Below are 21580 nucleotides of genomic sequence, written 5' to 3'. Positions count from 1 at the left end.
TTCACAATTTCTCTAATAAAAAGAAAAAAGCCTACTATCTCCACTAAAAGAGCAAGAAAGGTAAAAATAACAGATATATACTCTACAACTTGTAAACATCTGGCAAAAAAAAAAAAATCAAAAAACCAAAATAATAAGCTTACTTTTACCCTCCATCTTCCTGGAAAATTAAGCTTCCCAGCAAGGAAAATAGGAATAATTACTCCCTGGACTAGACTGTCTGTAAGGAAATATTTAAAAGGCAAAACGTCTTGTGGCAGAAGAGAGGTATGGAAATCCAAAGTCCTGGTTCTAACATCAACTTCAGGTTAACCATACAACATCTGGTGCCTCAATTTCTTCATCTGAAAATTGGAAATAACAATCTAGTCTATGGATTACATTTGCATTATTTTAATGAGTGACATATTGACATTTTATTACATTAAAACAGTTTTAAAAAATAATTAATACCCTTCTACAAAATGCTATCTTGTGCACTTAAAGATGAGAGTCCTCTGAAAAGTAATACACCGTGAAGGTATTATTCTTTGTCAAAAGAAAAGCATATAGTAGATTCTTTGAAAGGTATAATTGTATTTGAGATGAGCTCAGTATATATCTTCCCCAGTATCACTCCCAGCGAATGAGGGAAGAAGTCCCAGAACATGTCTTACTCATCCAGGCTCCTTCTGGTTCACCCCACAAAGGATACCACTAACCTATCATAAGTAAGACATAGATTGTGTGTGGTTTCCCAGCAGAGGTGATGGATCTGTGTCGATCATATGTATGACTAACAGCAAACAATTAAGAGTGTTGGACAAGGATATGGTGTGCTGCCAGTCCATGGCTGTGGAATAGGGCAAGGGACTAGTCCACAGAGGCTCTTACTAGTATTCAGTTATTCCTGTTCTCTTCAGACCTTGGACAATCATGACCACCACCATCATCATCACCACCATCACCGCTATCACCACCACCAGTATCACCACCACCGCTAACACCACCACCACCATCACCACCACCACCATCCACCACCACCATCACCACCACTATCACCGTCACCACCGTCACCATCACTGTCACCATCACCACCATCACTATCACCACCACCACCACTAACATCACCAACCACTAATTGAGTGTCTACTGTGTGCCAGGCACTATGTTGAGCAGTTTGCATACATTATCATTTAATCCTCACAACATCCTTAAGAGATAGATATTATCCTCTTTACATGTGAAGGAACTGAGGTTTGGAAAGTTGAAGTAACTTTCTGAAGGTCACTCAGCTACTGGAATTAGTATTTAATTTATGGCATGTTAATTTGCACTTTTTGATATGCTGTTTTGTAATTACCAAATAAGTTTTCAGTGTGCATGATTTTTTCTTCTTTTTCTTGACTAAGCCCAGTAGGGTCTTTAATTAAGGGCCTACACTCAAAGTTCTAATTTCTTTGCACTCTACCATTAACTAGCTATATGATTGTGGATATGTCTCTGAAACTGTTTTTGCTTTTGTTTTGTCTGAGAAATGGAAACAGCAGCCATTCTCCCTACTTCATTACTTTGTAAAACCCACAGTTCTCCAAATGCCTAATATCTAGTGCTGTAATAATGTGCTTTATACTCTCACAGTGCCTGACAACTCACAGATGTCAATAAGCGTTCATTTTTCATTAAAATTTAACTCAATTATCTGTCAGAGCAGCCTCTGCATATTGGAAGAAACTGACCCAGATTGCCTTCACTGGGAGACGAGAGGTGAGGGGTTAAGCCAGCTGTCAGGAAAGCGTGGAAAGAGCGATGTAATACAATTTATTAAGCAACTACTATGGGATAGACACTGTGATATGTGTGTCTATGCATATTGCTAACCTCTCATGCAGAAGTTAGCTGTTCAAAACCCATCGTGATAGACTAGTTGGTGCTTGGAAAACAATGGTGGCTGTTAGGTACAGACAAACTGCAAAGTAACAGCTTCTGGGTAGTAAACATCATGCTTCTTAAAAATCATTTAATAATTATTGCAAATTCCCAAATATTCTAATCCTGTTTCTGAACTACAAAGAGGTAACAATCTTTGCCTAGAAAACTCTCCCTCTTTCCAGCTTGCAAAGCTGCTGTCATTTGTGTAGTTTCTGAAAATCGTATTTACTCCATGGTATTTGCTAGTTGTCTCTCCTAAAACTCTCAGAGCCTTGCCTACTTTGCTTGTCTTTGGATAAAACTTCCTGTAAGAAAAAAAAAAAAAAAGCCCAACTTGGTTTCAGTGTCTACAGGACTGTATGTATGAAAGACTTCCCATCAGCGCAGTCTTTTCAGCTCCAGAACTGAGTCAAAGCTTGGGAGGGCAAATAATCCGCGGGGTGTTAAAAGCTTCCTCCACAATGAGCTTGGCTGATTCCTGTGCCTTCACTGCCTCTAACGCTGGAGGGAGGAACATGCCAGAAGGGTGGTTTGAAAAAAGAGAGAGAGAGCACAATTTGGAATCAAAAGAAAATTGATTTAAGTAAAGTTGAAGGAAATGCATTTTGTAAAATAATTTAAAATTTAAAAAAAGAAATTCAAAGTTAAGATTAATGACAAGCTTGATCTAACCTAGACAGAAAAACATGCAAAATAGAGCAAAAGCAATCATACTGGGAAAGTGAGCTTCTCAAAATTACCTTTTGATTTTAAAATAAAGGTACAGCACGGTAACTGTCCAAGTACACATCAAGAGCAAAAAGAGTTCTACTAGTCAAATTTTAAAGAAAACTCAGGCCTGAAAAATAATTAAAAATAACATGAAAACATAAAAGATAATGTGAAAGCCAAGGGAAACCAAATAAAGCAAACAAAGAGGAAAACTGTAAAGAAAGCAAATTTAATCCCTAAGTCTAGAAAAAGAAAATCGTGGTGACAGGTAATTCCTAGGATCTGGATCTACATGTTGTTTTCACTCCTTTTGCCTTTCCCCCAGTCCCTTCCCCAAACACGCTTACACATATAGCCATCATACTTTTGGACTTCAAACCTATTTTGTTTGCTTTTTTCCTTCATGCTTGCAATTTTTACTTTTTCCACTTTGCCTTTCACTTTAGGCAAAAGTACCCACTCCACTATCACCTGAACCTTTCACACTTTTTCACATCAAAGGCACAGGATAGTCTCACATCAGCTGGGTATTGATCCCAAACCTCCAGGCTCACCTCATCTAAATCTTCTAGTCATTGTTTTCTCCCAGGTTTTTTTTTGTTTGTTTTTAAGTTTTTGGCCCCTTATGTCTGATTCTCAGCCTACCTGACTCTAAAAAAGCCAGGGATATTTAGTCATAACTGTATATACAGTCTGCTTTATTGCAATAAGATATTTAATTTAAAGTCTGTGATTTGATTAGTTTTTACTTTTCTATGATTTCAAATATCAAATATAAAAGATACCAATTAGTAAGCCAGATAGATAAAGCAGAACAAGTAAAGAATCCACACAACTAGGGGGAGACCGTCACTTTGCTAAGTAAAAAACTCTCAGGCTCAAGATTCCACAAAAGAAGCGGTAGGATTACCTGAGTGATCACTAAACATGGAGGTAACAGCAGTTCTCTGGTGTATAGGTACTTCAAGGTGCTGCAAGTTTGCGTTTGAGACATAGAAATTCTTTTTCCTACTAAATTTAGGTTGATCTTTTAAAGTCAAGAACCCGTTTTCCCTTGTAATTTATACTGCCTTGTATACATTTATATGTATAGATTACTCCTTTTAGTATTTTCTTCTTGAAATGTGAGCCAATTGAAATTGGTTTAGTGCCAATTTATGAGACATGTCTAAGCTGAACATTTACTCTTTTCTTCTAATGTATTTAGGTGGTGGAAAGAATATCAAATATATGGTTCAGTAGAAGTGGTAACTATGTATGAGACAAATGTTAAGAAGCTAAGTTGGTATCCAAAAATTATTTGGAGGGCTAAAACACTAAAACATCTAATCAAAGAAGTCAGCAACACCAAAAACTACCAAAATAAGAATGTTAACATGGAACATGGATCTTAAAGCATTAGCTACACGTGTACAGTACCTATCACTTAGTTATCTAATCAAACACTGTAACAGAATATAGATACTACGGAATTGAGCCAATAGAATCCCACATAGTGTGAAATTTTGTCTTAAGCCACTTGTTATTATTTTAGCATGGACATCAACATGGGAAAGCACTGTTTCCCAACTGAGAGCTGAGCTAGATTCTGCCTGATAATTTAATCTATAAAAATAGAAATATAGTTATCTACCAATTTTCAAGTTGGTCAAAGAATCAGTCCCTTTGCCTAAATTGCTTTTGTTATGCAGGTAAACATCATGTGTCAAGTGTAAAGGCAAAATTAGAACTATTATTGGGCAATTGAAAACATAATGGTAACTCCAGCCATTTATTTTGAAATAGTCTTCCTTGCCTTAAATTTATTCCCGGAAAGAAAATAAACATATATTTGTCTTATGTCAAGTATTAGAATTTCATTATGTGGACCCTCAAGTAGCAATTTTCATATGATAACTGGTGTAACCAAAGCATAGGGTCTCAAGTTAACTAATAATTGTCTTTTACAAAAAGATGAGACCCTAATTAAGTGATTCATTATATTGAGTCTAGATCAAGAACAGAGTTTCTTGTTTGTTCCCTTTTATACTTAGCACATTATAGGCACTCTCATGACATACATTCTAACAATAGGAAAATTAAGAGAGATACAATGAGGACTAGACCAAACTCACACAATTTTTAATGTCAGAAAAGATAGGAGGAAAACGATGAAGAATGCAAACTTAGACTCTCACACCCCCAGGCTAAGTTATGTAATGCCCCTACTAGTGAGAGAAAACTAATCAGCATCAAGTAAGGAAAACTTGAAATTTCTTAAAATCCAGTGCAGCAATTACAATTAAATAATTACTATTTATCAAGTGTCTAACAAGTGCTAAACACTTTGCATCTCATTTAGTCCTTGTGCCAGTTTGAATGTATTGTGTCCCCCAAACGCCATTATCTTTGATGCAGTCTTGTGGGGCAGAAGTTTTGGTGCTGATTAGGTTTGCTTGGAATGTGCCCCACCCAGCTGTGGGTGATGACTCTGATGAGATATTCCCATGGAGGCATGGCCCCACCCATTCAGGGTGGGCCTTGATCAGTGGAGCCATATAAATGAGCTGACTCAAAGAGAAGGAACTCAGTGCAGCTGTGAGTGACGTTTTGAAGAGGAGCAAGCTTGCTAGAGAGGAATGTCCTGGGAGAAAGCCATTTTGCAACCAGAACTTTGGAGCAGATGCCAGCCACGTGCCTTCCCAGCTAACAGAGGTTTTCCAGATGCCATTGGCCATCCTCCAGTGAAGGTACCCGATTACTGATGTGTTACCTTGGATGCTTTATGGCCTTAAGACTGTAACAGTGTAGCCAAATAAACCCCCTTTTTATAAAAGCCATTCCATCTCTGGTGTTTTGCATTCCGCAGCATTAGCAAACTAGATTTTGGTACCAGAGAAGTGGGGTGCTTTTGCTGCTGAGTTTGTAAATACCAAACATGTTAGAATGGCTTTTCAAATGGATAAGGGGAAGATTCTGGAAGAATTGTGAGGAGCTTGATAGAAAAGGCCAAAACTGCTTTAAAGAGACTATGGAAATATGGACTCTAAAGATACTTCTGATGAGGACTTGAGCAGAAATGATGGATGTGTTGTTGCAAACTGGAAGAAAGGTGATCCTTGTTTTAAAGTGGCAGAGAATTTGGCAAAATTGAATCCTCATGTCAGATGGAAGGAAGAATTTGAAAGTGACAACCTGGAATACTTAGCTGAGGAGATCTCCAGACTACATGTGGAAGAGGTACGCTGGCTTCTTCTTGCAGCTTATAGTAAAATGCTAGTGGAGAGAGATAAACTTAGAACTGAACTCTTGGGTTCAAAGAAACCAGAAGCTGATGGCTTGGAAAATTACGAGCTTCCAGGGGGTGGAATATCAGAAGCTACAGCCCAACATGAGGATTTAACCAAACATGGAGCCCAGCCACCGTTTCGGTACAAGCCAAGATTGGAGATGGAATTATCCAGAAAGGATTTGTGGAAAGTCCTATTGTCTGACGGCTTTGACTCCTGTGTGCTTCATGTGATGCCAACAGAATTTTTGCGAGATCTTTATAGATGGAGCTGCTGTCAGTCTGGACTGGAGAAGACAGACAAGGAACAAACTGAAGGAAAAATTTCTTCAAAGACAGAGCCATGGAGGTTGAGGTCTGGAGTAAAGAGGCCTTAGGCTGGGAGAGTGGAGCAGCCCACACGCATGGAAACGGTGAGTTTGCCCTGGAGGTCGAGGGTGGGCATTCCACCTCGATGCTCAGGAAATGTCTTGCCACCCAAAGCCCCAAAGAGGGTGGAGCACATTCCCAGGGAATTGGGGAGAGCCTGGCTGCCACCCCACTGTTCTGAAGGGGTTGAGCATGTGCCCTGGAGATGGAAGGGAATCCGGGAGCTGCCCCGATGTTTGAGGAGGGTGGGGCCAAGAAGGTGGTCTCCCCAGCGTGTGGATATGTTGGAGCACTCACCCAAGTGTTTGGAGAGGAAAGGGCTGCCACAAAGGCCCTTAGGAAGCATTAGACTCCCACTCTCTCAAGCCCCAAGGATGCAACATTGTTCTGTAAATGACTCTCAGACTTTGAAATCTAATGGAGTTTGTCCTGTGGGTTCTAGGAACTGTTTTGGTCCTGTTAACCCTGTTTTCTTTTCAGTTTTTCCTTATGGAAATGGAAATGTTTATCCTATGAATGTCTGTCCTTTGTATATTGGGAGCACATAACTTGTTCTAAGTTCACAGATCCACAGCTAAAGGAAAAGTATGCCTTAGGACTGACCACACCTGTAATTGATTTTGATAGGATCTTGTACTTAACTTTTGTTACTGAAATGATTTAAGTTTTTGTGATATTGTGATGGAATGAATGTATTTTGTATTTGGAAAGATAATGTCATTTTGGGGTCCAGGGGGTGGAATGTGCCAGTTTGAATGTATTGTGTCCCCCAAACGCCATTATCTTTGAGTAGTCTTGTGGGGCAGACGTTTTGGTGCTGATTAGGTTTGCTTGGAATGTGCCCCACCCAGCTGTGGGTGATGACTCTAATGAGGTATTCCCATGGAGGCATGGCCCCACCCCATTCAGGGTGGGCCTTGATCAGTGGAGCCATATAAATGAGCTGACTCAAAGAGAAGGAACTCAGTGCAGCTGTGAGTGACATTTTGAAGAGGAGCAAGCTTGCTAGAGAGGAATGTCCTGGGAGAAAGCCATTTTGCAACCAGAACTTTGGAGCAGATGCCAGCCAGGTGCCTTCCCAGCTAACAGAGGTTTTCCAGAAGCCATTGGCCATCCTCCAGTGAAGTTACCCGATTACTGATGTGTTACCTTGGATGCTTTATGGCCTTAAGACTGTAACGGTGTAGCCACATAAACCCCCTTTTTATAAAAGCCAGTCCATCTCTGGGGTTTTGCATTCCACAGCATTAGCAAAGTAGAACAGTCCTTACTACTCTCACGTTACAGGTGGAGACTCACACAGCCAAGGCGTTGAGTGACTTGCCTACCACTGCTTTTTGGTAGAGACAGGATTTTAACCAGGTCTGTTCACACTATAGGACTCCTTCCAAAAGAAGCACTGGAAATTTCTCTTCTGCAAGAAGCTTTAATGTAAAAAATAATAATAAAAAACCCTCTTGTGGCAATAAAGTAAAGACATATGCTCCTGTCTAATAAAGAAGCATCTTTTATGTCTATTGTTCTCCCCTAAGGTTTAATTTGGTCTTTTTGACAGAAGACGCGAGGCAGGTACCTATTCCTAAGACTCCTATAAAGATTCATGTGTAAATCGTTTTCTTTTTTCAAATAAAACAGATCTAACAATAAATAAATACAAATGTTTCCATTCAAAACAGTTACATTTACTAAGATCATCTTCTTTATCTTTTCTGTTTCCATCTTAAGTAACAGTCCTTGGATATATTCCAAACAATTTATCAGCCTAGTCGATTGTCTAAATCTTTGCTGCATGTGAGCCGGTTATGTAGTCCAGTATTTTTTGAACATAGTTTATGGAGACATTGAAATATTTATTTTAAATTAAAACATAGTGACGTCACACTAGGTAAACATAAATCAGTCATTTTAAAGGAGACAACTTTCAACTCCACATTCTTTCAGGTTGCTCCCTCCACAGCTGTAGAGCACCTTTATTCCCTCCCTACCCATCTGAATACACTTTTCTTTCCATGTGAGGAAAAAGTAAAGAAGACTGTCAACATGAAAACGGCCTGCTGCCACCCAGCTCATAAGGAACTTTGGACAGGTGGTGACTTTTCTTCTGAGAAAATCTCTGTTCAAACAACTTTTGTAAAGTCAAGGAGACAAAAGGCTGACAGAATGAATCCGGCCTTGGCTTAGCACCGTTAGAGGCCCATGTGGACTCCGACCAAATTTCCTACAACCATCTGAGGAGCTACTTACCTGTTTCCATGTCTCCCTGGGGCCTGGGTGCAGTGCAGTAACAGCAGTCCAAGAAGATGACATAGTTAAGAACGTTGAAGAACAGCCCGATAATTCCAGCACTGAGAACTAGCAGTGCTTCCTCTGTCTTCTGCGGACTGATATACCTTTTGACAGCTTCAATCAGGATGCTGAACATCAGTGCCACAGCAAAAATGCAGTTGCCAAATGCTCCCACCACATCTGCCCGGAGCAAGCCATAAGTGCTCTTCTTGTGCTGTTGTAATTTGCTGGCCCTTGTACCAACCAAACCTACGATCATGGAAATAAGGTGGGAAAGGACAGCGAAAGCATCGGAGGCCAAGGAGAGGGAGTTGCCTATATAGGAGATCACTAGCTCCATCACAAAAAGGAGGAGGCTGATGATGCACATGAGGATTAAACGGAAGCTTCTTCCAGAGTATCGTCCCATGGCAGCTCGGTTCTCTCACAGTTTCTCTCACTTTCTTGGGAAGGCTGAGCCCTTAGGGAAGCAGCTGCAAATTTAGTGATCACAACTACTGGATAGCGCTCTCCTTCAGCCTCTCAGCACTTGTCATATTTGGAAATCACCTTTTATAGGCTGCTGTAAAGCCATAAAACAGTTTAAAGGGCAATTAAGCAAGAGAAGTCACATGAGCTAGCATTTATGGAAATGGAAGACACTGTCTTCAGATATAGGCTTGAGGAACTTTTTGGTGTTGTTTGTGTGTTTACTTACAGAAGTCAAGAGTTTCTCTGTCTTTGAATTGTGCAGAAGCTCATCAGAGGCTATGGCCTTCCCAGCTTCTGTGTGCTCTTCCTGAGAAAAGTCATTTGATGTAAGCAATTATATCTTGTCTACTTGATGTGAAAATAGTTTTCAATACTGTTTACTGAATGGAACAGGGAATATTCCAGGGATCACTAATCCAGAGATCAGAGCTGGATCTGTGAAATTGAAAAGTCAAAGGTGAAGCCAGGTGATGTTTCTCCTTCCTTGCCCACTGACCTAGAATAACCAATCACCCTACTCCCAAACATTCTCCATAAATAAGACGAGAAAAACATCCCTCAAATTCATGAAAAGTAAAACACCTTTAAGCTGGAGGAACTAAAGATAGAATCCCTTTAAATTTCAGGGAGAAAGCCAAATAATCATTTCTTGATTACAGTTGATGTCAGGAAGGTTTTTTGGTTTGTTGGTTTGGTTTTGTTTTAATCTTATCATCTGTCAAACATTTATAGCTTTAAAAGGCTTACCAGTTCCTGCATATCTTAAGCAGCAGCGGCCTCTGTTGTTTGGAGTAGCCTCCCTAGAAAGCCTATCAAACCTTCAAGGAAATAAAGACTGATACTAGTGGTGAGGACACAACTTGAAGTGGATTCAAGAAAATGGAGAAGAGAAATTGGAGATGGCAAGTGCAGACAATCCTTTCAATGAGTTTTATTCTGAAGCCAAAAGGATGTGGAGACAAGACAGTATATACATGTTTGTATACATGTTTGTATACATGTTGGTATGGCAGAATATGGTTGATTTAGTTTTCCTGCATTATCGTCTCAACTATAAAAGGACAGTTCTCAGCATGCTACTATTGGTGACAGGGATAATCTCGTGTCTCAGTAAGGGTCACTGAGGCAATGGCCTCGTAACTAAGAACACAGCCCCAGTTCATTGCCCCATCTCCTTGTCCACTACTGCTTGCCTGATTTTGCATGTAAACTAGAACTATTTCAAGGAGACACAGAAGAAAAATCACGTTTAATTTTGCTCACTACTGAATCCTCTGGTACTGTGCACAGTGCAGGCACTCCAATTTATTTGGAATAAGTAAATGGCCAGTATTTTGCTGGACTATGTTTGAAATAACAAGAGAGTGTTAGCTGCCTTCCCAAACTTTTGATGCTACGGACAGCTCATGAACATGTTCTATGACAGTTGCCTAGTATTAGTAACTGGAATCAGGTATAAGTAAGGTCATCTGCCCAGACTCTTTGGCAGATGCCTTCTCCTTGCTTGTTTTATGAAGTGCTCTTCTGTTGATCTCAGCTTAAAGCCTCTCCACCAGCAGGCCAAAGGAGTTGCTGTTACTGTCCGATTCACGGAGACTTCATGGGATTTATGGCATAATTAAAAACTATTTTAGAGAGGATTTGGGAAGATAGTGGAGTAGGAATCTCCTAGAATCAGTCCCTCCACCAGAACTATTAACCAGGCAAGAACTGTCTGAGTCAACTGTTTTGAAACTCCGGGATCTTGTAGGGCACTGCAACATCCAGGAAATAGTGGGAGGAAGGGGCTGGTAAATCATGGCAAACACTGGTGAACTGCACTTTCTGCAGGGGTGGCTACTGCCACCCATCCCTCAGTCTCCTGGCAGGCGGCAATGAGGTACTCAACCTCACCCCTGACACAGCTTGCTGGTGCCGGGGTGGGATATAAAGACCTAGTTCCCCACCGTCCAGGGGTGTGTGGTCCAATCACTGATCCCTGATTTTTTTATATAGTTTTATTGAGATATATTCACACACCCTACAATCATCTACAGTGTACAATTATTCACAGTACCATCATATAGTTGTGCATTCATCACCAGAATCAATTTTTGAACATTTTCCTTACTCCAAAAATAAAGTAAAAAAGAGCACCTAAAACATTCCACCCCCACCCCCATCCCACCCCCATCCCACCCTATTTTTCATTATTCCAGCCTGCCCCAGGCAAAAATGGCAGAAGGAAATTAAAAACATTACAATTCCTCAAGACTATGGAAAACAATTAATGAGCTGAATTTACTGGGCAAGTGAGGAATCAAGAAAACACATCTTCAAAGAGCCATAGGAGAGGATCCTGGCACCCATCCTGACCCATCATCCCTCAACTCCTCCCCAAGGAATTTTGGAGCCAGACACGCTCCTTTTGTAGATCCCTGGCCTTATTCTGGCTCAGAAAGACTGACCTGGGAAACTCCTCTCCAGTGTGCCTCCTCCCAGAATTTGTCCTCCAAGCAAAAGCAGTTTAAGACAGGCAAAGGAGTGTAAGAAATGATTGAGTGGGACACCCTGGGGTGAAGCTGCTTTAAGCCCTGTGGTGTGGTACAAGCTCAACACCCATAAATCAGTAGGATGTCTATAGACTAGTAATGAAAAACTGGAAGAAGAAATCAAGAAAAAAAATTCCATTTAAAACAGCAACTAAAAGAATCACATAACTAGCAATTTATCTGTCCAAGGATGTAAAGGACTTATACACAGAAAATTACAAAACATTGCTAAAAGAAATCAAAGAAGACCTTAATAAATGGAAGGACATTCCATGTTCATAGATTGGAAGACTAAATATTAAGATGCCAATTCTACCCAAAATGAGTTACAGATTCAACACCATCCCAACCAAAATTCCAATAACCTTCTTTGCAGAAATGGAACAGCCAATCGTTAAATTTATATGGAAGGATAGGGGGCCCCAAATAGCCAAAGACATCTTGTAAAAGAAGAACAAGGTTGGAGGACTCACATCTTGATCTTAAAACTTATTACAAAGCCACAGTAATCAAAACAGCATGATACTGAGATGAAACTTTGGGTTGTATATAATTTGCTGGCGTGAAGACTGAAAAAAGAAAAAGAAAATCCTCTGGACTGTACAACACAAACAGTGAATCTTAATGTAAACATGATCTGAAGTTAATAGTACAATTATAAGACTGTTCTTCCATCAGTTGCAAGAAATGCTAATGCAAGATGTTAATAATAGAGTGGTATATGAGAACACTGTATTTTGTGCATGTTTTTCTATAAACCTATAATTTCTCTAAGAAAAAAAGTTTTAAAAAAACTATATTAAACACACTCATGGATGAACTAGAAATTGTGAAGATGGAAAATGAAACGCAGATACACTGGTAGCCCAGTGAGAGGGCCAGTAATAAATTTACCTTGACCTGCATGATTTTTTGCAGCAGTGAATACTAAGTACATAACCACTTTTGTGTCTTGTCATTTATAGTAAATTCCTTTCAAAGCAACAAATGTCAGTGTTTTCTGTGATTAGTTTTATCATGTCAAGCTTCACAAAATAGCCTGGAGATGTCTTTGTACCACAAAAAGGCAGAATGGTCAAATCTCCTTCTCCAAAATGGCCAGGAAATATAGTATAAAAGGCAAGTTATTAGTTTTGATTCATTTTTCAGGTTTTTCTCATGGACTAAAAACTCTGGTCGCTTGAAAGCATTTATGTTGGTTTGCAGGAAAACAATTAAAAGCTAAAGTAACTACTGTAATTAGAGCTATATATTAGTAGCATCTTCCAGTTGACTCTGCATCATCATGGTCATAATAACATTAGCTATTACTTATTACTTATGTGCTAAACATTGTTCCAAGTACCGTACTCTATGAGGTAGAGTTACTCTCTGAAGTAGGTTTTAGACTTTTAGATTTCATCTAAAAGATGAAGAAATGGGCAGTTTACACAGCTACTAAAGGTAAACCAAGTAAGATAAAGCATTCTGAGCTGCCATAAATCAAAAGAAATTATGATTCTGAGTACAAAAAAAATGTGACAGATAAATTCCAACTTATCTCACTTAAGCTAGATGCAGTGGTTTGGAACTGTATGTACCCCAGAAAAACATTAATTCCTGAGGGTGGGAACTGATTATAAAAAGTAGGACCTTTTTTGATGAGGTTACTTCAGTTAAGGTGTAGCCCGACCCAGTGAGGATGGGTCTTAATCCTATTACTGGAGTCCTTTATAAGCAGAATGAAATTTAGACAGAGACAGAAAGCCACAGGGAGCAGCCAGAAGCTGAACATCAAGGGAACCCAGAAAAGGGAGAGACCAGGAGATGCCGCCAGTGACACGCTAAGGACCAAGGATCCCTGGCAGCCAATTCCAGAACGCAAATTTTGGGGAAGAAAGCATCACCTTGATGATGCCTTGATTTGGACATTTTTCCCCAACCTCAAAACCATGAGCTAATAAATTCCCATTGTTTTCCACAACCCATTTCATGGTATTTGCTGGAGCAGTCAAGGAAACTGAAACACTAGGTATACGAATACACACACTCATTAGTCTTGAAAGCATGCTATATTTAGTACCTGCTTTCAACTGAGTTTCTATGTGCTGTTCCTAAATGAATAATAAAATATTCATTTTATTGAGATATATTCACATACCACGCAGTCATACAAAACAAATCGTACATTCAATTGTTCACAGTACCATTACATAGTTGTGCATTCATCACCAAAATCCCTGACACCTTCATTACCACACACAATAAAATAACAATAATAATAATTAAAGTGAAAAAGAGCAATTAAAGTAAAAAAGAACACTGGGTGCCCCTTTTTTTTTTCCTTTCCCCATTTTTCTACTCATTCATCCATAAACTAGACAAAGGGGAGTGTGGTCCTTGTGGCTTTCCCAATCCCATTGTCACCCCTCATAAGCAACATTTTTATACAATTGTCTTCAAGATGCATGGGTTCTGGGTTGTAGTTTGATAGTTTCAGGTATCCACCACCAGCTACCCCAATTCTTTAGAACCTAAAAAGGGTTGTCTATATTGTGCATAAGAGTGCCCACCAGAGTGACCTCTTGGCTCCTTTTGGAATCTCTCTGCCACTGAGGCTTATTTCCTTCCATTTCCCCCTTTTGGTCAAGAAGATGTTCTCCATCCCATGATGCCGGTTCTTCATTCCTCCCCAGGAGTCATATTCCACGTTGCCAGGGAGATTCACTCCCCAGGGTGTCTGATCCCACGTAGGGGGGAGGGCAGTGATTTCACCTGCCAAGTTGGCTTAGTTAGAGAGAGAGGGCCACATCTGAGCAACAAAGAGGCATTCAGGAGGAGGCTCTTAGGCACAATTATAGGGAGGAGTAGCCTCTCCTTTGCAGCAACAGTCTTCCCAAAGGCAAGTCCTGTGGTAGAGGGCTCAACCCATCAAACCACCAGTTCCCTATGTCTGTGAGTACATCAGCAACCATCGAGGTGGGGCAGGCCAATACCCCTGCATTCTCCAACAGCTCCTCAAGGGGGCGCTGCATATTTTTCTTTTCTTTTTTTTAAACTTTTTTAAATCAGCTGTATAAAAAATTAAAATTAAAAAATAATAATAATAAAAGAACATTTCAAACAGACCATAACAAGGGAGTAAGGAAAAGACAACTAACCTAAGATAACTACTTTACTTCCAACATGTTCCTGCTCTACCCCAAGAAAGTAACCTGATACAGCAACATTTCCGTGAACTTGAGGAACAGTTACATTCACTGTTATCACACATAGTGTGTACTTTCATGCCTTTGAACCTCCTGGAATGTTCTTTCTCCTTCTCTATTAAAATTCTACTCATCCTTCAAGGTTCAGCTCAAAATTCATGTCCTTTTTGAAGCCCTTTTCTTTTACTGGAGAATTTATCCCTGCTAGGTGGAAAGGTGTATAGGAACGGGGCTTGAAATGAGAGATTTACCAGGTAGACCAGAAATGAGAGGTAAAGAGACAGAGGCAGGAAGCATGTTTACAGGAAACCCAAATGGTTAAGTTGCAAGGGACAATGCTAGGTTAGCAGAAGACAAAATTGAACAGGTAGAATGAGCCAGACTAGGTTAAAGGAGTTACTTAAATATTATCCCATAAGTGATAGTGAGCTATAGAAGGATTTTAAGGGGAAGAAAAACATGTTCATAAGTTGTACTTAAGAAAAAAAATCAAAAACATGCATGGTAATGTGAAGCCTCGTCTGGAGATAAGACTGGAGGCCATTATAATAGTCAACATATGAGATAAAAAGTCCTGAAGAAAATCTAGAGAGCTATGAAAGGGGACACCCAGGAGAAAACAAAGATACCAGCAATTATGTTTTGCAGATTCATTTTGCAGGCAGAATGAATCTGGGTGATGAGGTTTTGGAGGAGCTGCTAGAATGACTCTCAGGTTTTAGTTTTGGTTCACTGGGTACATTCTGTGAGTGCTAATCTTCCAGGCAGGAAATACTGTGGGGGGAGTAGGTTTGGGGATGGAGAAAGAAATGAGATTTCGGGGACATGTTGACCTGATATGTCCATAGAACACTCAGGAGAATTCAGTGGGCAGCTGGAATAGAGGCCTAAAGCTCTGACGCAGAGATTGCATCCTATTAATGCTATTTGAAACTCGAAGATTAGGTGAGGCCACTTAAGTAGTATGAGAAGAGGGCCAAAGTCTAAGGAGTAGATCAAGGAAGAAGAGTCAATGGAAGAGACATACAACTAAGAAAATGAGTCCGAGTCAGGAGGGCAAGTCATATGAGTAGTGTTAATAAAAAGAATATCAAATTCAGCAGAGTGATAAAGTAAGAACTAAGAAGTGAACATTAGCTTTGGTCATGAGAGTCATTAGTAATCTCAGGGAAAACAGTGGTGTGGTAGGGACAGAGCAAGGATGATGAAAAAGTACCAAGTAAGAAGTAGAAGGAGGGCTGATGAATCTTTCAGAAATCGTGACTCTTTTAAGAGTAGGTAAAAATTAGAGGGAGAGTAAAGCCTAAGGGAAAACATATTTTGTTTTCATTTATAGTTTGGTTTTGTTTTTTAAACAAAGATTTAGGGCAATTTTAGATTTAGCAGAAGGTATGGAAAAGAAGTACTTCAAGACACAAGGGATAATTGGTGGTTCAAAGTCTGAAACAATATGGGGGATGCTTAGATCAAGAATAGTTACATGGTTTCAATTATTTTCATAGGAATTTTTTGTAGTATGTACTTCAGGCATTTCAGAAACAAATGAACACATAAACCAATGTTAGCTCATGATATTTATTTTTGGGGTTGGTTACAGAAAAGTCTCTTTTTCACTGTTAATTTAGACATAAGAATAACTGCCTTACATGACCTGCTTTTAGAACTTTTATTTTAAAAAATCATAAAACTGGCTGTATCTGGGAAGGTATTATAGTACCAATTTTTTTAAACATGAGGATTAGAGATAGGGGTTTTGTTTTATCCCTTAGTAACTACGACCAAACAAGGTGTAGTGCTTGGCAAGGTTCTTGCTACAGACGCATTTGGCTCCAGGCTGTAGCTCACAGAGTGGTTTGAAGGGGATGCAAAGGCTTTTAGCTCCCATTGACGGAGCACCAGGTTCAAGATCTTGATCCCTGAAAAAACAAAAAACAAAAAACAAGTAAGAATTCCATTCATTAATGCTGTCTATTTCTATTCTTCTCTATTGCAATACCTCTCATGTTTTATCTATTAATATGTTTACCTGGCAGTGGTTTTTTTGATCCAGTCTTCACAGTCAATTTCTCCACAGAAGGGAATCTGCACAATCTAATAAAAAAAGGAAAAATATTTACTTAGTATTTAAACTCCTTCTGTTCTATGAAAGGTAACATTTGAGTTTTCTATTAAACTTACAAACAAAAAGTATAGTTCTCCCAGCCTTTCTTTATGCCATGGTGCCTTGGCAAACCTGCTAGGGTATTTGCTGAGAAGGTGTAAGACACAGGAAAAAATATTTTTCTATTATTCAAAACCCACATACCATAGATCATTAAGTCACAACAAAGACATTGTTGCAATGCACTAAAATGTCCAAATGAGCAGGCAATAAAATAGTGGCTAAAGAGAAGGAACAAAAGGTGAGCAAACCCAAGTTTAGACTCTAGTTGTGCCTCCCTCATTTCAATTCTGGACCAATGTCTGCTCTGTCTACCTAAATGGTTATCAGGAGGACAAAAGGGAGATGATAAACGGTAAACTGATTTTTACGAGTTAATGATAACAATGAACAATCATGTAAACCTCACTTTATGCCAAGACTATTTCTAACATGCTACAAATAGAGGAATAATTTTTCAAGTAAAAGAGTATTTGAAGGTCCAAAATAATTTTGTATGGGAAAAAAACAACCTCTCAATTGTGTTTCGCTAGACCACAGAGAATAATGGGGCAGAATCAAGAGACCGGGGTTTTTATCCTAATTTTGAATTACACAGTTTGAAAACCTCTAACCCTCAGTTTTCTTTTATAAAATGTGGAGCTTGACCTAGACAAGCAACAAGAAATCCTGCCGGCTCTGAATGTTAAAATTCTCATAGCATGTCTACTTCAAGATGAGGTTTGTCTTCAATAACAATTATGTAACTTTCCTACAAAAAATTCCTGGAAATCAGTTATTGGTGGGGAGAATCCCAAAGCATCAGAAATACACACTTTAAAAAAACAGCTAGGATATTATATAGTTTTCTCAACTATTTATGATTGTTACAAGCCACACATTCCTTGCTCAAAGTAAAACTCTTCCATGCAAACTCTTCCTATCAATTGAGATTTGGTTCAACAGGTTTCAAAGGGCTTCTCTAAGGAGAAGAAAGGTGAAAGTAAATAAATTAGGTAAGCACAGAAAACTGAGTAATTCAGCAGGTGAATATAACTGCACGGTGAGAACTGCAGTAATTATTTACTATAATTAATTAATTAATTAAGTCTCTTACGTTCATTCAGTAAAATGTGTTAGTCTAACTCCCAAAGATGATAAACTGTTACACTGATAATCTGCTGTAGGATAATAAACAGTTAATAAATTTCTAGGCAAATCTTGGGGGTAGAAGTAGCTGGGTAGGAAGAAGGTGGCAGGGATGGCAATAACAAACATTTTTGGAATTTTAATATGGAAATAATTTCTGCAATGAAAACTAAAGTTAAAAAACAAACAAACAAACCAAAAAACTAGAGACATAAAAGCTGAAATAACACAAAGTCACTGCCCCATATTGAGACTTGGTATATCATTAACACTCATGCAAACCTTTTTAAAAGCATGAAAAAAAAAGTACATTCATGAAAGTGCTTAAATTCATTATAAAAAACAACACAGAAAAAATTTTTTACTAACTACACAATGATAAAAATATCAAGACAATTGAAACTTAAAGACTGTCCTTGGGTAATAAGTTTAAATCTGGTTTCTTTAAAAATTTTACTTCTATTAAGTTACAAAAATTTACAGCTCTGTTTTTCAATAACTAACAATTTTTACACTATAGTCTTTTTTTACGGAAAAAATCACTAAGCCTTAATGTTTGTATTTCTCTAATAATGTTAAAATCGAATCAAAATAAAGAAGTCATGGTTATAGCGTATGAACAAATTCAAGTAAAGTTGTTATTAAATGTATTTGGACTTACACATGATAATTTTGCAAAAGCCATATTTTTATTCCTTTTATCCTCACCAATAGGAAAGGATAGCATTATAAAACTATTTATTTGGCAATGGAAAGGTTTTAAGTTTTTATTTGATTATTTCTATAGCTATGTTTTTAAAAGACACTATCTTGGACATTATCAACATGGCTTAAGGCCCTGGTCAGTGAGGGACAAAGAGACTGAGAAAACATGGACAGAGACTGTGTTCCCAGCCCTGGGTCTGAAAGCCCTTTCCCACTCTTGAGGGAAGCAATAGCCAGCAGCTGTTTCCTTGCCTTGGGGAAGGCTGGGGTACTGGGTCATCTGAAGGAGTACTTTGCCACAGGTCGAGCCCCACATTAAGCAAGATTTTGGCCAGCAAAATGAGGGCACAGGAATCATGTAGTTTCAGCTCACCTGTGTAGACACAGTCTGTGCTCAGAGGCAAAGCGGCCTCTGAGGACATTTAAGTTACCAAACAGTGCCATCTGCTTGACAGGCCAGAAGGTGCAAGGGAACTGAAACACTTTCAAAAAGATGTTCCAGACCTTTTCTTAGGACCAGAAGAGCTGGTCTACATGCCCTGTATGGAAACCCAGCCCTGTTTTGGCTGAGAAATATGGAAGACCCAACTGCTAAAGCAGGGTTCTAAAACAAACCCAAGTCTTGCTGGTCAGCAGACAACAGAGCACCACTGGAAGCCAGATTTGTATTACCACACATAGTGAACTTGTTGGGGTGCCCAGTGCCTAACTCCCATCCCTGTGGCAAGCCATGGTGGGTGCCTGATTTGGGGATGAAGAATGGGAGGCAGAGCCAATCTGACTACTGGTCAGCAAGAGGAACAAAGAAATATAGAGATCAAAGGCAAACAACAAAAATACTCTAGGCAAAAGAGAGAAAACAACCTCCAGAATAAAGTAATCAAGAAAATCAGATGCCTAGACAGCAAACAATCTGAGCCACATCAGAAAACATGAAGATATGGCCCAGTCAAAGGAAAGTTTCAAACTAACACCTCAACTGAGATTCAGGAGTTGAAACAACTAATTTTAGATGTTGAAACAAATCTTCTAAATCATATCAATGAGTTGAAAGAAAATGTGACAAAAGAGATGACGGACATAAAGAAGATACTGGGTGATTATAAAAGAGATGTAAAACACAATGGAAATATACAACAGCAGATTTGGAGAAGGAGAAGAAAGGATTAGTCAACTAGAGGACAAGACGTGAAATCCTATACACAAAAGAAGAGATAGGGAAAAGAATGGGAAAATATGAGCAGGGTCTCAGGGAACTGAAGGACAACATAAAGGCATGAATATACATGTTATAGGTGTCCCAGAAGGAGAAGAGAAGGCAAATGGGGCAGAAAGAATGATAGAGGTTTGAATCAATGAAAATTTCCAAACTTTTATGAAAGACATAAAATTATAGGTCCAAGAAGTGCAGTGAACCCCAAAAAGAATTGATTCAAATAGACCTACTCCAAGGCACTTACTAATCAGATTGTCAGATGTCAAAGACAACGAGAAAATTCTGAAAGCAGCAAGAGAAAAGCAATCCATTACATATAAGGGAAGCTTGATAAGACTAAGTGAAGTTCTCTCAGCAAAAACCATGGAGGTGAGAAGGCAAAAGTATGATATATTCAAGATACTGAAAGAGAAAAACTGCCAACCAAGAATCCTATATCCAGCAAAACTGTCCTTCAAAAATGAGAGAGAGTTTACAATATTTTTGGATAAACAGACACTGAGAGAGTTCATGAACAGGAGACCTCCTCTACAAGAAATACTAAAGGGAGTGCTACAGACAGATAGGAAAAAACAGTAGAGAGAGGTTTGGAGAAGAGTATGAAATGAAGATATCAGGAGATAGAAAGACAGCAGAGATCAGATATTTGATGCTGAAGAAGTATAGGATGTTCAAGACGATTGATTGTACAGATCCAGAAATGGATAGCACAATACTTTGTGATGGTAGCACAATACTGTAAGTACAATGAACAAAGATGACTGTCAGTATGGTTGACAGAGGAAGGTCAGGGGCATGCATGACACCAGAAGAAAAGATAGAAGATAAAGACTGGGACTATATAACTTAGTGAAACCTAGAGTGGTCAATGAGTATGATTAATGTACAAATATAAGAATGTTTTACATGGGGGGGAACAAATGAATGTCAACTTTTCAAGGTGCTGAAGATAGGATAGTATTGGGGGAAAACACAGTGAATGCGAACTACAGTCTATAGTTAACAGTAACACTGTAATATGCTTCCATTAATTGTAACAAAGGCAATATACCAAAGCTAAATGTCTATCAGAGGGGGATATAAGGGAGGGGTATGGGGTTCTTGGCATTGGTGGTGTTGTCCGACCTTTTTATTGTATTTTTCTTTTTTTTTAGCTGCCGCTTTTTTTGTTTTCTTTCTTTTTTCTTTTATTCTCCTTTTCCTCTTTCTTTGTGGAAGAAACGGAAATGTCCTCATATAGCTAGTGGTGGCGAATGCATAACTACGTTATTGTTCCAGGAACCACTGATTGTTTACTTAGGAGGGAATGTATGGTGTGTGAATAAAATTGTTAAAAAATAAACAGAGGGATACAAGTGCTGGAAAATATGTGTAGAGATGGATATACCTAATTATTGGTGGTGGGCAAGTAGAATGGTACAGCCCATCTAGAGGGCAGTGTGGTGGTTCCACAGAAGTCTAAGTATGGGGCTGCCATAGGGTTCTGCATAGGGTCCCTGTTATTTGGTATATACTTGGAACAACTGAGAACAGGGACATGAATGGACATTTGCAGTGGATTTATGGTGGCAGTATTCATGATTTGCAATGGATGGAGGTGGTCTAAGGGTACACAGACTGATGAATGGAATGGCG

At 39.0% G+C, this 21580-nt stretch overlaps 2 protein-coding genes across 3 annotated transcripts in view; both read right to left on the bottom strand.

Moving 5' to 3' along the window:
* The window catches only part of SLC30A10 (solute carrier family 30 member 10), a 46774-nt gene extending 37820 nt beyond the window's left edge, over positions 1–8954 (bottom strand). Inside the window, exon 1 of the mRNA XM_037823668.1 lies at positions 8504–8954. Coding sequence (XP_037679596.1) covers positions 8504–8954 — 451 coding nt within the window. The remainder of the gene's footprint in view (positions 1–8503) is intronic.
* Positions 8955–16290: 7336 nt separating this feature from the next.
* The window catches only part of EPRS1 (glutamyl-prolyl-tRNA synthetase 1), a 110276-nt gene continuing 104986 nt past the window's right edge, over positions 16291–21580 (bottom strand). The window contains exons 32-33 of one of the 2 annotated variants that reach the window (XM_037823639.1): positions 16762–16826; positions 16291–16651 (exon numbers count right to left, since the gene is read on the bottom strand). In XM_037823639.1, the coding sequence (XP_037679567.1) occupies positions 16501–16651; positions 16762–16826 (216 nt within the window). In that variant the 3' untranslated portion in view covers positions 16291–16500. The remainder of the gene's footprint in view (positions 16652–16761; positions 16827–21580) is intronic. The other variant, XM_037823647.1, reaches the window with a different exon arrangement.

Source organism: Choloepus didactylus, chromosome 2 (genome assembly GCF_015220235.1).
Source record: "Choloepus didactylus isolate mChoDid1 chromosome 2, mChoDid1.pri, whole genome shotgun sequence".
NCBI lineage: Eukaryota > Metazoa > Chordata > Mammalia > Pilosa > Megalonychidae > Choloepus > Choloepus didactylus.
This window is presented reverse-complemented; position numbering and strand designations above follow the sequence as displayed.